Source organism: Pocillopora damicornis, chromosome 13 (genome assembly GCF_964200805.1).
Source record: "Pocillopora damicornis chromosome 13, jaPocDami1.2, whole genome shotgun sequence".
NCBI classification, from domain to species: domain Eukaryota; kingdom Metazoa; phylum Cnidaria; class Anthozoa; order Scleractinia; family Pocilloporidae; genus Pocillopora; species Pocillopora damicornis.
The window spans coordinates 12,818,421-12,830,747 of NC_142682.1; the positions used below are offsets into that span (position 1 = coordinate 12,818,421).

The following is a 12,327-nucleotide window of genomic DNA, read 5'->3' on the forward strand; positions in this document are numbered from 1 at the left end:
TCAGAGCAATATAAAATTTCTCACATTTAGTAACAATCATAACAATCAAACCTTTACTTTTTCCCGACGTATTTTCGTGGTATGAGTTAAGCAAAGTAGGGAAATTGCGAATGTTCAAAGTTTTGAAAACTGAAAAACTTGAAAAACAGGATTCGCGGTAAGGAGACCGATTTTTAGAAAAGTTTTCAGTGCCGTCATAAGTATCCCTTACACCGAAGTTACATCGTGTTTACACCTACTACTTGAGGTGACCTTTCCGTCTTTCCGTGTTCCGACCGTGGTTTGTCCAACAGTAAGTGTCGGAATATCTTCGCACGGATCCAACTTCTAGAATCCTACTTCACGTTTGAATGATCTACCATCTGAGCATATAGGGGTTTGTTGTGACAAAGCATCCTACATACTGATAGGATCACAAATGTTGATAGCTTTCTACACAGAAATAACACTTAACTTCTTTTGGGTTTGTATATTCTGGTCGTGATTGGGTCGTTGTTTCTGTGACATTATGAAAAGGTGGGAACAATTTTTCTCAGGCTGTTTTTTTTCCTCTTTCTTAAGCGATCAATTGAAAGTTTTCTGTGTCACCTTCGGTGTAAACCTAACAAATTGTAGCAACTAAAGAAATTTAATGCTCAAGTTTTCAAGTTAGTTTTGCACACTTCTCTGACGTCAAGGCGAACAAAAATTCTAACCGAGGAAATTGAATCGAATACTGGAGACATTCTCAGACAATTCAAGCACAAATTGTTTCTGATTTGATATTTTATTACCTTTTCAAGTTCGTTCTTCAGACCTATGCCGGCGTGTTAGTCATGCATCGGATTTCTTCCTGTTGTCAAACTAATACGAGCAGGAGAGAATTTTTGCCAAGTTCAATTAATCTCTGTTAATAAGACTTTACACGTTAGATTCTATTTCTGTACAGATTGAAAGACCAGATTGGGTGTTTAGATTGGGTGTTTAGTCTTTGTATGGCAATTATCGTAACCAACTCTTCCCATTTTGCATACTATTCCCACCCCAAGAAAGTTTCCCCTTCTCCCTCATTTTGCATCCGTTCAGTTTGCACGACAATTTCCTAATGCATACAGTGGGTTATGGAGTGGCACCGCCAAGATCACAACATAATAACCCGAGCAAGGTTCGAAACAGAATATTTGACGCTAAAATGCAATAAAGCCCTGTAAAAGCTTTTTTATCTCTTTTTCCGCCAAAACGTCCTCGAGTCTGAAGCTCAAGTTTGCCCCGTAATCGGGGCAAAGTAGGTCCGCAACACGTGCGGATCTTAAAATTTGGTGAGCAAACTATAAAAAAAAATTGATTTATAAACAAGATGAACAAACTCGTAATTTATGGCATCATATTTGGATATCATCTCTAAAATGTTTTTTTTTTTCTGAAAAAAAGAGAAAATTTATTTTCTTATGTTCCTTCGTATGTAATCCCCTCCCACAAGCCAAGTTCCGTCTTAAAAGCCCAACCTCCATATCCCTTAATGTTATTCTTTTATAATTATACACGCTTGCAATATATAGGCTCTTTCTATTTTTCTCCCTTGTCACCTTATCAAAGACACATTCAGAAAAATGCAGCAAAATTTATTAAACACCCTAAATTTTCAAATATTATGGAGAAAATAATGAATAATATCACGTCTTGCAGAGTTCCTTGCTAAAATTCAACGGAGCTGCTAAGAAAACTACAGCAAGTTCAGTAATCTAAAACTTACAAGAGCTTTTAGCAGCTATTAGTGACACGTTTCCTGAAAAAAGACAAATCCAGCAAAATTAGGGAGGCACTGTACGCATCATTACAAACAAATCAATGAGTCACTCTTCTCGAAAAAGTCAACCGGATAAGAAAATACTATAAACCTTTCCTCTCTCGGGATGATCAAAACGAAAATTCTCAGCAGCATCTAGAAATTTTCGAGCAGAAAGGTGATTAGAAAAAGGAGTGATATTTCTTAATTTAGCGGTACAAAGCAGCAAATAGCAACTCCATCCTAATTATCGAGATAACGCACACTTTCGCGAGATTACTGAGGTCAGGTGATGCCACTCGAAAACGTTTGCAAAGTTTATTAAATTTCTTTGCATGGAAATTGAAATCAGTTCTTCATTTCATCTTCATAATTTAATTACTTAAAAGTAACAAAACACTTTTAGCATGGAATCGTCAGTCATACGTGCGAAATTGTCCTGTACGAGTGAGGTCGAATTTTGTCATCTGCAGCCGTGCAAGTAGGCAACTGCGGCCATTTAAGAGGTTGCCGATGGCTGTTCATCATTTAGGCGCAAGAACAGAAATTTATTCCGACAAGTGTGCGTTAAAAATAAATGATTCCATAGGTTTCGTTTCTCCCGCCTGACTGTTGTTCAAAAGGGAAAAAGAACCGAAAAAAGCTAAAAAAAATTATCACTCTGCCCTTAGAAACAAAATAAGTAACACATTCAACACTTCAAAGGCTACACTTGTATATCTGAATAGGGTGGAGAAGGTGAGGACTCATTAGGCGATTGATCCCTCCCCCAGGTCTTGTTTTATGCATGATTAGCGATGTGATGTGTCAACTGCACCCAGCTTTCAACTTATTTAGCTAGACATGGATGTTCAACAGCTCTTTACAAGTCTCAAGAAGGAAGCCGAGTGTCCACTGTGTCTAGAAACAATCAAAGATCCCAAGACACTGCCATGTCTACACTCTTTCTGTCTGCGGTGTATCGACAAACACGCAGGATATGCAAAAAGAAAGTTAGAAACGACGATCAAATGTCCAGTTTGTCAGGCTTGCTTTCAGATCCCTGAAGGAGACACGTTTGGCAACCTTTCCACATCTTTCCATCTCAACCGATTGGTAGATCTCCTCGTTCTGAGAAATGACGGCGAAGAGGCTCAGAGATGCAGCAGTTGTGAAGAAAACAACACGGCAACTTGCTACTGCTTTGTTTGCCAGAACTTTCTTTGCAAGGATTGTTTTGAAGGCCACAAGAGGTCATCGCAATGTTTTGATCGATAATTTGCAAGCACAAGATGTGGAGGAGTTGAGGAACAGACCCGCCATGTGTGCAAAGAAATATCATGAGAATGAACCGCTTGATTATTATTGTCAAGACTGTAGCGTTTGTATTTGCCACAGGTGCAGTATAGTGAGTCATAATCGAAATACTTTAGTAGACTTACAGGAGGCTGCCGAACAACAAAAGATGCAAATGACGCAAATCTTTGCCAAAGTTAAGGAAAAACTTGTTATCGTGGAGTCAAAGATATCGAAGCAAACTGAACTGATGACCAAAAGCGAAAAGAAATCTGCGCCGCTGAAGAGAATGTTACGAAAACTGTGCAGGAAATCATTCGAGTTGCGAAGGAACATGAAACGGCTTTACAAACTAAGCTGGCAGAAATTGAAGTTACCCAACAAAGGAATTACGCAGCAAAAATAGGAAATGTTCATTTACTCGCGGCTCACTTAAAGATGAAGTTTCTTTGAACATTTCGAGTTTACCAAAAATGCTTCAGTTTATTGTGTTTCCCGTACGAAAAAGGATGGGTTTTCAACAAATCATAGACTTACTAGTCGCATTTATTTTTTTAGACTGGAATAGGCAGTACTTCACAGTAAAAACAGCAAGAACACCAGCGTTTAACTTGAATAACTCACTTTAAATCCAGCACAATCGTTCTCATAATCAGTGGGAACCTGGGAAGGTGAAGAAACCTAGGGAGAGAGGGAGAAAGTCAGAGACTTCCGAGTTTAAATTCGGCGCAATGCGGGACCAAACTAATTAGTGCACAGCAATAAAGTTGAAGCTTTCATTGCCAAAGTTGCTGATGTACAGGAGATATCGCACGGGGTTATTTTCACACGCCTGAGAATTCCATGGATCGCAAGATAAGAAGAGTGGTTTTCCCCTTTCCTTAGCCTTCTCGAATGATGTATATTGCACTCGGATACTTTGCTCGAAATCTAACTCCTCAGTCAATTACTTTTCTATGCATTTTATCTAATTCATTTTTTCCCTAACCTTGCATTGTTATTTTTGCCCTTACAGAAAGGAAATGAAAACGGATCATTTTCGACCCCAGAAATCTGAAATATGATCACCGCAGGAAAGGAAAAGAAATGCAAAAGCTGAACAGCGTGCCAGAACAAGTAAATAATATACAGTTCAAATAGAATGTAAAAAAAGATTTTGCAAATGTCAATGATCCTGTTGATTTCCCTAAGTAAAATGTGTCATCAAATGATTAAAACAACATTGTAAATTTTCACACAGAAGCAATTTTTGTTCTTGAAAAGGTTAGTTATCAAGTTTATGTAAAGCCAAATGCATCCAAAACGAAGGAGAATGTCAAACTAAAGTGCAAGCATTATGAGAATTTACCACTTTGTCACTCCATTTCCTACCCACGCATTTACCTTTCATTTCATAGGTCTCATTTTTGTAAAAATAATTAAATGCCGTGCTTCTGTTTTCGACTTCCTTTAGATGACCCAAATAAACAGCGAGCGTCGTCTATGATTAACAACCACCCTCCAGATAGAGTCGGAACTAGGTTGTATGAAGACTCCTGGAGAGGTCGTGGATTTTCTAAATAGAGTTTAAGAGGCCGAGCAATCAAACTTACTTTACCTAGAGGGGAAACTTAATGATAACAACAAACAACAGGTACAAAGTTTTCAATTTTATATTTCGATCTAACGACACACGTGCAGAACGGCACACAAAAATCGCTGTGTGATATTTTTGAAAAAAAATCCTCAAATACTAAAAAATTTGAATGATGGATGACTAGGACATGACGATTGTAATAGAAGACAACTACTGCTTCTAACGCTCCTCTCAAAAGAGGAACCTTACAAAATGTGACTGTTTTAGTTTTACAAAACAACTTCTATTCTGAGATCACGCACAGAACTACACTACAAAATTGAACGAATAATAAGCTGATTGTCTCTGCCATACCAAAGATATTCTTTTACAGCTACAAACCCTCTCCACATTTAACGAGAGCTAAGTTATGGTTTTAAGGTGTGCATTACGAAAAAGGCAAACATTCTGCAGCACGACGCACGTGCAGAACAACACACAAAAATCGCTGTGTGATATTTTTGAAAAAAATCCTCAAATACTGTCAGCGCCTTAGACGCCAATACTATCGGGAATTCGTTCGGGCAGCAGATAGGTGTAAGGCAATTCCAACGACTCATTGCGGGCCTTGATGGAATCCGAGATCTCTTGTAAAACGGTCTGAAAGCGACTCATTGCAGCATCTTCCTCGTCACCGGTCAAAAGGCTGTGTGTAATGTCGCCAATAAAACGCTGTGGTAGGAAAAGATGTTTTCCTTAGTAAACTTGAAGCAAATTTGCACTTCAACACGTTGATGTTTTTACCTTTGTGAATTCGACACAATGGAACCTCTTGCAAGGGGGAACAATCATTGGTTCCGAAACAGAAAAGAGTTCTCTGTATCTTTTCAAATGCTAATTCTATTGAAAACGGCTAGTTATTTCGGGAACACACACTGTTGATTCTGTTAGTTGTTCTGGAATGGAAAGTTTTAATGCACATTGAAAAAGACGCAGGAAAGACAGGAAGGGAACCTTATAACATTCGAGGACCTTTGCAAAACCCAAGTAATAGAGAAGCCATTTCACTTACGACAGCTAGGTTTTTAAACTGGAGTCTTGACCGAATTATCTACATTTTTTTAGCGGTAGTCGTACTAAATAGTCTAATAGACTAAGATACAGGCTAAAATTCATGAGGCAATTCTTGTATAAAGCTTACCTCATCCTCGGCATATCGCGTCAACACGTAAAGTAACGCTACTTGTTTAAGGGACTCACTCTTGCTTGGCAGTGTGTCAAGAATGGTCTTTAGAGACGTCTGCTTTTTCTTAGTAGGAGGTGGCTTACGCATCACGGAGGGAGTGAAGGGAATAAAGCCTGACACATCCAAAAGACCAAAGTTTACCGCTGCATGCTGACACGAGCACGTGAAGACCACGCTCTGTGAGTAGGTCGATAAGTTGGTCACGTGTTTGCAAGGCACTTGGAACCTCATGGTCCTCGTCACCCTTTCTCACAGGGAGGCCGTTGTCATGTAAATCTTTAATCCATGCTTGAAGCTCCACGTCCTTAGTAACATCATCATCTGACTTGTAGTAAAGGGTGATGATGTCTTTGACGAAAGTTGTGAGGGCTGACCATAAAAGGAGCGCATCATCCCTAGAAAAAGAAAATTTAATACCTTTTATCGGGAAACAAATGGCTCGTCACATTATGCAAATCTCCAACAAATCCAAGTCAAGCAATCACCACCTACAAATAACTCTTTTCTCTAATATGAATGTCAAAGCCAAAAACATCACGAAAGTAATGACTAAAAGTCGTGTATCAACCAGTCTGAAGTACACTCTCCTAGAAAAGAGATTCTAACACTTTTACAACAAATTTACAACTCTCCAGCGGTTCCTTTGTCGACACGATATTTGACGGCACAAACTGCTATCAGTGCGTTTAACTAAACGAAGAGGATCTCAGCTGATTCCACTTCAAAGTTGGGATTAACCTATGAAATATCTCAGCGTCCCACATATCAAAATCTAAAAAATAATGCATTTAATTAGATACCAAATTTATTAAATTTCACCGAGTCTCAGTTCTTTTTTCTCCCTTAGGTCGCATGAAATGTCTCAAATCTTGATAACCTAACTCCTTTGCGGAGCTTCATACCTAACAAAATATGTTAAACCCATAAGTCCTGACTACATGTCAGTTATTGCTCTCGTAAACTTAGTCAGTTCATTTATGGGTCAGTGGGATACTCACCTGTAAAAAAACTTGGGCAATTTATCTGGATCATCCAAACCTCTCTCTTTAAGCGCCTTGGGTGGGGAAAGCATGCTCATCTTGAACGTGTGGTAACTTTTCTTCAGCAATTGTTTGGAAGGTTCATTCTCTGCTAAAGCAGAATCTTTGATAAGCTTGTTGATCGCCATCACGGAGCGAAGGTGTGGGAATAAGAGTTGAAATACAGGATGAATTGAGGGTAACTGGCGCCAGACTGCCACTGCAAAGGCTTCCATTACCAAGTGGGTTTCGAGAAGATGAGTTAGTCTCTGTAAAGTGGGAGAAAAAGGTCACCTCTAAACCTAGCAGATGATCAGACAAGTATTTTGTAGTATTCATGGTTTCTGTCATTCCGTCAATTTGACAAGATAGAGGTTCGCTAATCTAATCAAATGACTTAACCCCTTGAAGTTCATTTCTTGTTAAGGTTTAATTACAATTTATTCAGGTAACCTATACTGCTATTGAGACGACGCATCTTTTTTTTTTTATCAATCATCGAAGTAATCTCTGGCTTTGATGGAGCAAACGACAAACCTGAAATATTTAGTCTAAATATTTAATTGACTCTTCGAATTTCCTAGGATCTTATTTCAGAACCTACCCTTTTCAGTGTTTATTTATTTATTTTCTTCACCAGACCAAAAACCGTCATCAAAAGCCATATCAAAGTCATCCCTCTTTGGAGGAAAGTCAGATTTTTCCCAATGAAAAAAAATCAGCTATTCTTACAGGTCAGAAATGATTGATGAACAAGAATAATTCAGTAATGAGATACTGAGATCTTCGAAATACCTGCTGAATCGTATTGTCAGCGTAACGAAGCCACATCTTTGCCAACAGCCAATCATATTGTAAATCACTTGGAGTCCATATTGGATTGGTGTCACCTGGTTGCTGTAGTAACTGAATGGCGATGGGCACCAAGTCACCTGATTTATCGACATAAAGCAGCCCTAAAGGTTGGGCCGAGTGATTTCCCTTTTTTTCAGGAATTCCTTCAAGCACCTTGTAATCAACAATGTACACATGACCTGCCTTATAAAAACAAGAAAACAATGTGTGAAATAATGATTGTTAGGAGGGTGGAAAAAATAAATCTCTGTTCCATCTTATAATATTTGATTCAGTTTACATTTCCACTGGTTTGATGACTTTCGAGGATTCAGATTTTATTTTGAGATAATACATTTTAGAAAAGCTTCTTCAGTGAAGTGCAACGGAATACGATAACTTTCCATCCAGGAAAAAGATTGTTTCCATATCGTACAGGTGAAATACTTACTTATCATAAAGATTTTTCCGGACAATTTAAGAGAAGTACCTCCATCTCTTCTTGCAGTGTCTTTCCACGATCCAAAAGTGTCTTCACCATTTCTTCAGTGACTGGAAAATTACTCGGTAACTTCTCGCAACGTCGGATAACGTTGGGATTAACGCCGTTTAAGAACATTGACCCGAATGCCTTGTCGGTCTTCCATCGGTCATTCTCGACGATCTTTGGTACGCTACCATCACATGCTCTGTGGAGGATCTTCTCAAAATCATCAAAATTATCCCAGCTATCGAAAAGAGAAGTCAGATAGGTAAGACCGAGGTCGACAGCCGCTTTGCGCTGGTTATCCTCTAAGGTACCCCTGGCCTCGTCGGAAAACTGTGAATCTCTTGGGATATCGGCGTGTGTCTCAGCTTGAAGATACCCAGGAAGATACTTGTACTCTTCCTTATTTCCCCACTTGTAAAGCTCCTTGCGATTTCTCACTTCAAGAGTTCTCTGACTTTTGAGGGCATCTGGCTGCTCTTTAAATGGAAGAATAGCTGCAAATAAAGGTTCAAAGAGACCTGTTACAGCTGTTACCTCATCGGCTTACAATCATAGTAGTTAAAAGTGATGAAAATGTTGTTGGCATCCTCCCTCGCTTCCGATGTTATTTGAGGCCAAAATGAACATGCTAAAAACTGTAGAGAATTTATCGTTTTATTCTGCATGCTTATAGCCCGAGAAAAAAGAAAAACATTTTGTCTTTTCTTTAGTTTTGAATTTTATGGTCAAAGATGGGACAATGCTTTCGGATAAGAGGATGTAGAGAGCTTCTATTCTCTTGTTTCAGATTACCTCTCCCTTCAAATACTACCAAATCCGATAGCACCCAGCGATAACATGGAAACTCAAATGGTTCATCCTGAGTGGAACTTATCACCGCAATTTTGTTGACGAACCAATCAGCATTTTTGTACCACCAGCCACCTTGGTCGTTATGAAGATGCACCATTAGAACTTTGCCAACATCCATCGCTTCTACCATATACTCGTCAACGTCTCCTCTCTCAAAGTCATTGCCCCAGTTATCCAACTTCATACGATCTGTCTTTCCTTTAGTACCTGCAGAGGAAAAGAAAAATAAAAGAAAATAAATGGCTGGTGTGTAAAGCAAAAAAAGAAAAAAAAGTCATGTATATTAAATGTAACTTCACCTGTCAACGAAATAGAAATGGAGGCGTCCGTCCCTGCTCCAGATTGAGATCCAGTTTCCACACGGATAAGATAGGACGCGAGGTGCTCTGGGACAAGCTTATTTGATCTGTTTTTCCGTAGCTTCTGAGACCAGAGGTACACTTCGTTACGAATGTGAAGAACAACATTAGGATCATCAACAGATACGGCCGGCAAAAGACCAATTGACGCTGGAAGGTTTAGATATATAAACTTCAGGCGTTCCGTTGCGGTTGGAGACAGTAATGACGTCACTTTGATGTCAGCCAAATCTAACCACGGGTGCGTTTCCTCGTCCCATTCCCTCCCAACATGAAGTATCCATGGCACATCACCTTCCTTAGGTTCATGAAGTTGCAGCTGTAGTTTATAGTCGAGTGGTCCCTTGGAAATTCTCCCTCTGTACTCACGCTTGAGATAGTCCATTGGTAAGGTCTCATCGGGTGACCTTTCATTTATCCTGTAAGGAGATAAAATATCCAATAGACTTTTATTGGACCAGAGTTTGTTCATTCCGGACTTTGAAAACTTACATCCTGTTTTTAATTTAGGTTATTTCATTTGCAGGAAATACACTGAATGGAATCTTTTAGCCCAAAATAAAATTCAACTTGACTAAAATATTGGTGAGAGAAAGACAAGCTGGACTTTTCGCGCCATAAACCTCGGTTTTGCCTATAGTGACATAAAGGTAGTTATCACATTGAATTAATTGTCACCTCGTCTAAACGAGTGATCTCCCATTCCTCCTTCATTTCGAAGGCAACAAGAGAACGTGAATAAGATAATAGCATAGCATATATTGAATTCTAAATAACTCTGGCTAACACGCATCTCCAGTTGTCAGTTTGTATCAGTATAAAACTTAGGACGCGGACCTAACTCTGATATGCGAAAAAGTTTTCTGGGATCTGTTTACAATGAGGATCCAAAAATACTATCCTAATGCTTTCTTGTCTCCATCCACACCCACCAATAGCAATAAGCAATACTTTGAAGATGGGGAAGTACTGTACGAATCAAACGAATGCATTTCTTTTCCTACGGTTAAACGAGGCAAGAGATACTAATGGAAGCTCAGGAAGATACAAATGAAGGTTGCAGTTTGAGATATTCTATCAAAATTGGATTCAAAGATAAGCAGGCTAGGATTTTCATATATTTCTACTCCTCACCATGGATGCTGCTGGACTTCCTCTGACAATAAGCCTGTTTCTGGCCGCCCATCAGCGGGCATCATACGGAATCTGACGTAACGCTTAACACCATCGAACGCTTTGAATTCGAAAATCGCCTCAGAGTAGTAACGCTGGTCGTAAAACGATTCAGGCTTCTGGCGCAAGCCCCCAATGTTGGCTTTTAGGCTGTTTAAGACAAAGTAAATCCAAGATGGTAAATACATTCTCGTAATTCTAGAATAAAGTAAAATATTTTTTAAGACTTTTTTTTTAACCCTTTCTACAAGTTTTTAACACTTCGCTAAACAACATATCACGTGTGATTTGATTTGGTTTTATACTTCTGTGTGATTGTAGAGCTAAACAAGTTAAGTTCATCGTATAAGATGTCCTTTATTTTATCGTTTTTTTTTAATGTAACGAAATGATCCTCACGTAGAGAGCAATTTTCAATTGAGAGAAGAAAGTAATCTCTGATTTACAAATCAGACGACAAACGAAAGCAATCATAGCTTAGTCGCCTGCGTTTTTCCGCGCTACTGGTAGTTTACCTGTTTTAACTTTGAGTCCTCATTGTGATTATTTTGGTTTTACAAAAGTCAGTAAAAACTACTCTAAACTTCAATGCAAGTAATAAAATTATTGCAAGATATTTATAATCTTTCGGTAAATATTAAGCTGGAAATCGAGCGAACAAAAATTATTCAGACTTCAACGCGGATCCACTGGTGCCTCTTGTATACCAGTTGAGAGTATCTGTTAACTCGGTAAAAAAGCCAAATATAAGAGGCAAAGAAAACTAGGGTTCTTTGTCCCCTAAATGAATGTAATAGCAGATAGTAAAGCAAGTAAATAAATGAATGAGGTGAAAACACTAGCCCTCCGCCTCACAATCAGTGTTTAAATGGCCCAACAACTCACTTACTGGTCAGGTCCTATCAGCAAATAAGTTTTCAAATCTTTTGAAATCTTGGCTTTCACTGCATCAAAAATGGCCTGAGCGCTCCACAACGGTGTTGTCTCTCCAGTCCCCATAACAATATCGCAAGGACTTTCCATATCATCACTTCCGGCAAATCTTATGGACCCGCCACAGAAGTCAATCAATACGTCATCCACGGACTGTATGGTCGAATGACGGAGGCAGACTGGGTAAGAACGTCTCGGTGTGAAAAACTCGCACGGTGGAATCTTTGGATTAGAGACAATAGTTGCGATTCCCTCGGCTCCAACTCCAATGGGATGTGTGCCCCGCTGTCCCTTGATTAACACCTTCGTGCCGAAGAGTAACTTGAGTTTGGTGGTATCGTATGCGATTTTGCTTTGGGAGAAAAAACCAGGTGGAGCAAGAGGCTATCCAAAGAAACAGCACAACAAAAGGAATTCAGCTCGCTATAATTGGTTTAAATCTGAGATACAAATGTGCTTGTGCAGTTATTCTACTGGACAGAGGGGAGGGACAGGCAAAAAAGGTGTGGCATAGGAAAAGGACGCAATTGACTACTACTTGAAGTTAATGGAGCAGATTTCTCGAAATCAGTAACTGAAACAGAAAATTTTGCGGCGTCAATAGAAACATAAGGATTTTTATGTGATGGAACAATTTCCGTCGGAAAAGCACAGTCCACAGTCCTTCCGATGGTTTTATGTTATGAAAACCAGGCTATTTACAAGCGAGTTATGCATGTCTGACGAAAAGTAAATTCCAAGCGTACCTTTTCGAATTCCTCTATCTTCTTCTTGAACATTTCCTCTCCCATCTCTTTTTTGTAGACTTCGTATCCGAGATTACGCC

The 12,327-nt window shown here is 39.2% G+C and overlaps 1 protein-coding gene and 1 pseudogene across 2 annotated transcripts in view; one reads left to right on the forward strand and one right to left on the reverse strand.

Annotated features, from left to right (window-relative positions):
- Nucleotides 1–2,521: 2,521 nt before the first annotated feature.
- On the forward strand, nucleotides 2,522–3,493 carry LOC113675121 (E3 ubiquitin-protein ligase TRIM56-like; annotated as a pseudogene). The gene has a single exon (XR_016182205.1). The product of XR_016182205.1 is annotated as an E3 ubiquitin-protein ligase TRIM56-like (transcript).
- A 1,184-nt stretch (nucleotides 3,494–4,677) lies between these two features.
- LOC113675116 (allene oxide synthase-lipoxygenase protein) overlaps nucleotides 4,678–12,327 on the reverse strand; it is a 9,354-nt gene continuing 1,704 nt past the window's right edge. Inside the window, 11 exon segments of the mRNA XM_089192219.1 lie at nucleotides 4,678–5,327; nucleotides 5,797–6,018; nucleotides 6,020–6,236; nucleotides 6,840–7,129; nucleotides 7,656–7,898; nucleotides 8,185–8,678; nucleotides 8,977–9,243; nucleotides 9,336–9,814; nucleotides 10,530–10,718; nucleotides 11,458–11,885; nucleotides 12,248–12,327. Coding sequence (XP_089048345.1) covers nucleotides 5,148–5,327; nucleotides 5,797–6,018; nucleotides 6,020–6,236; nucleotides 6,840–7,129; nucleotides 7,656–7,898; nucleotides 8,185–8,678; nucleotides 8,977–9,243; nucleotides 9,336–9,814; nucleotides 10,530–10,718; nucleotides 11,458–11,885; nucleotides 12,248–12,327 — 3,089 coding nt within the window. The 3' untranslated portion in view covers nucleotides 4,678–5,147.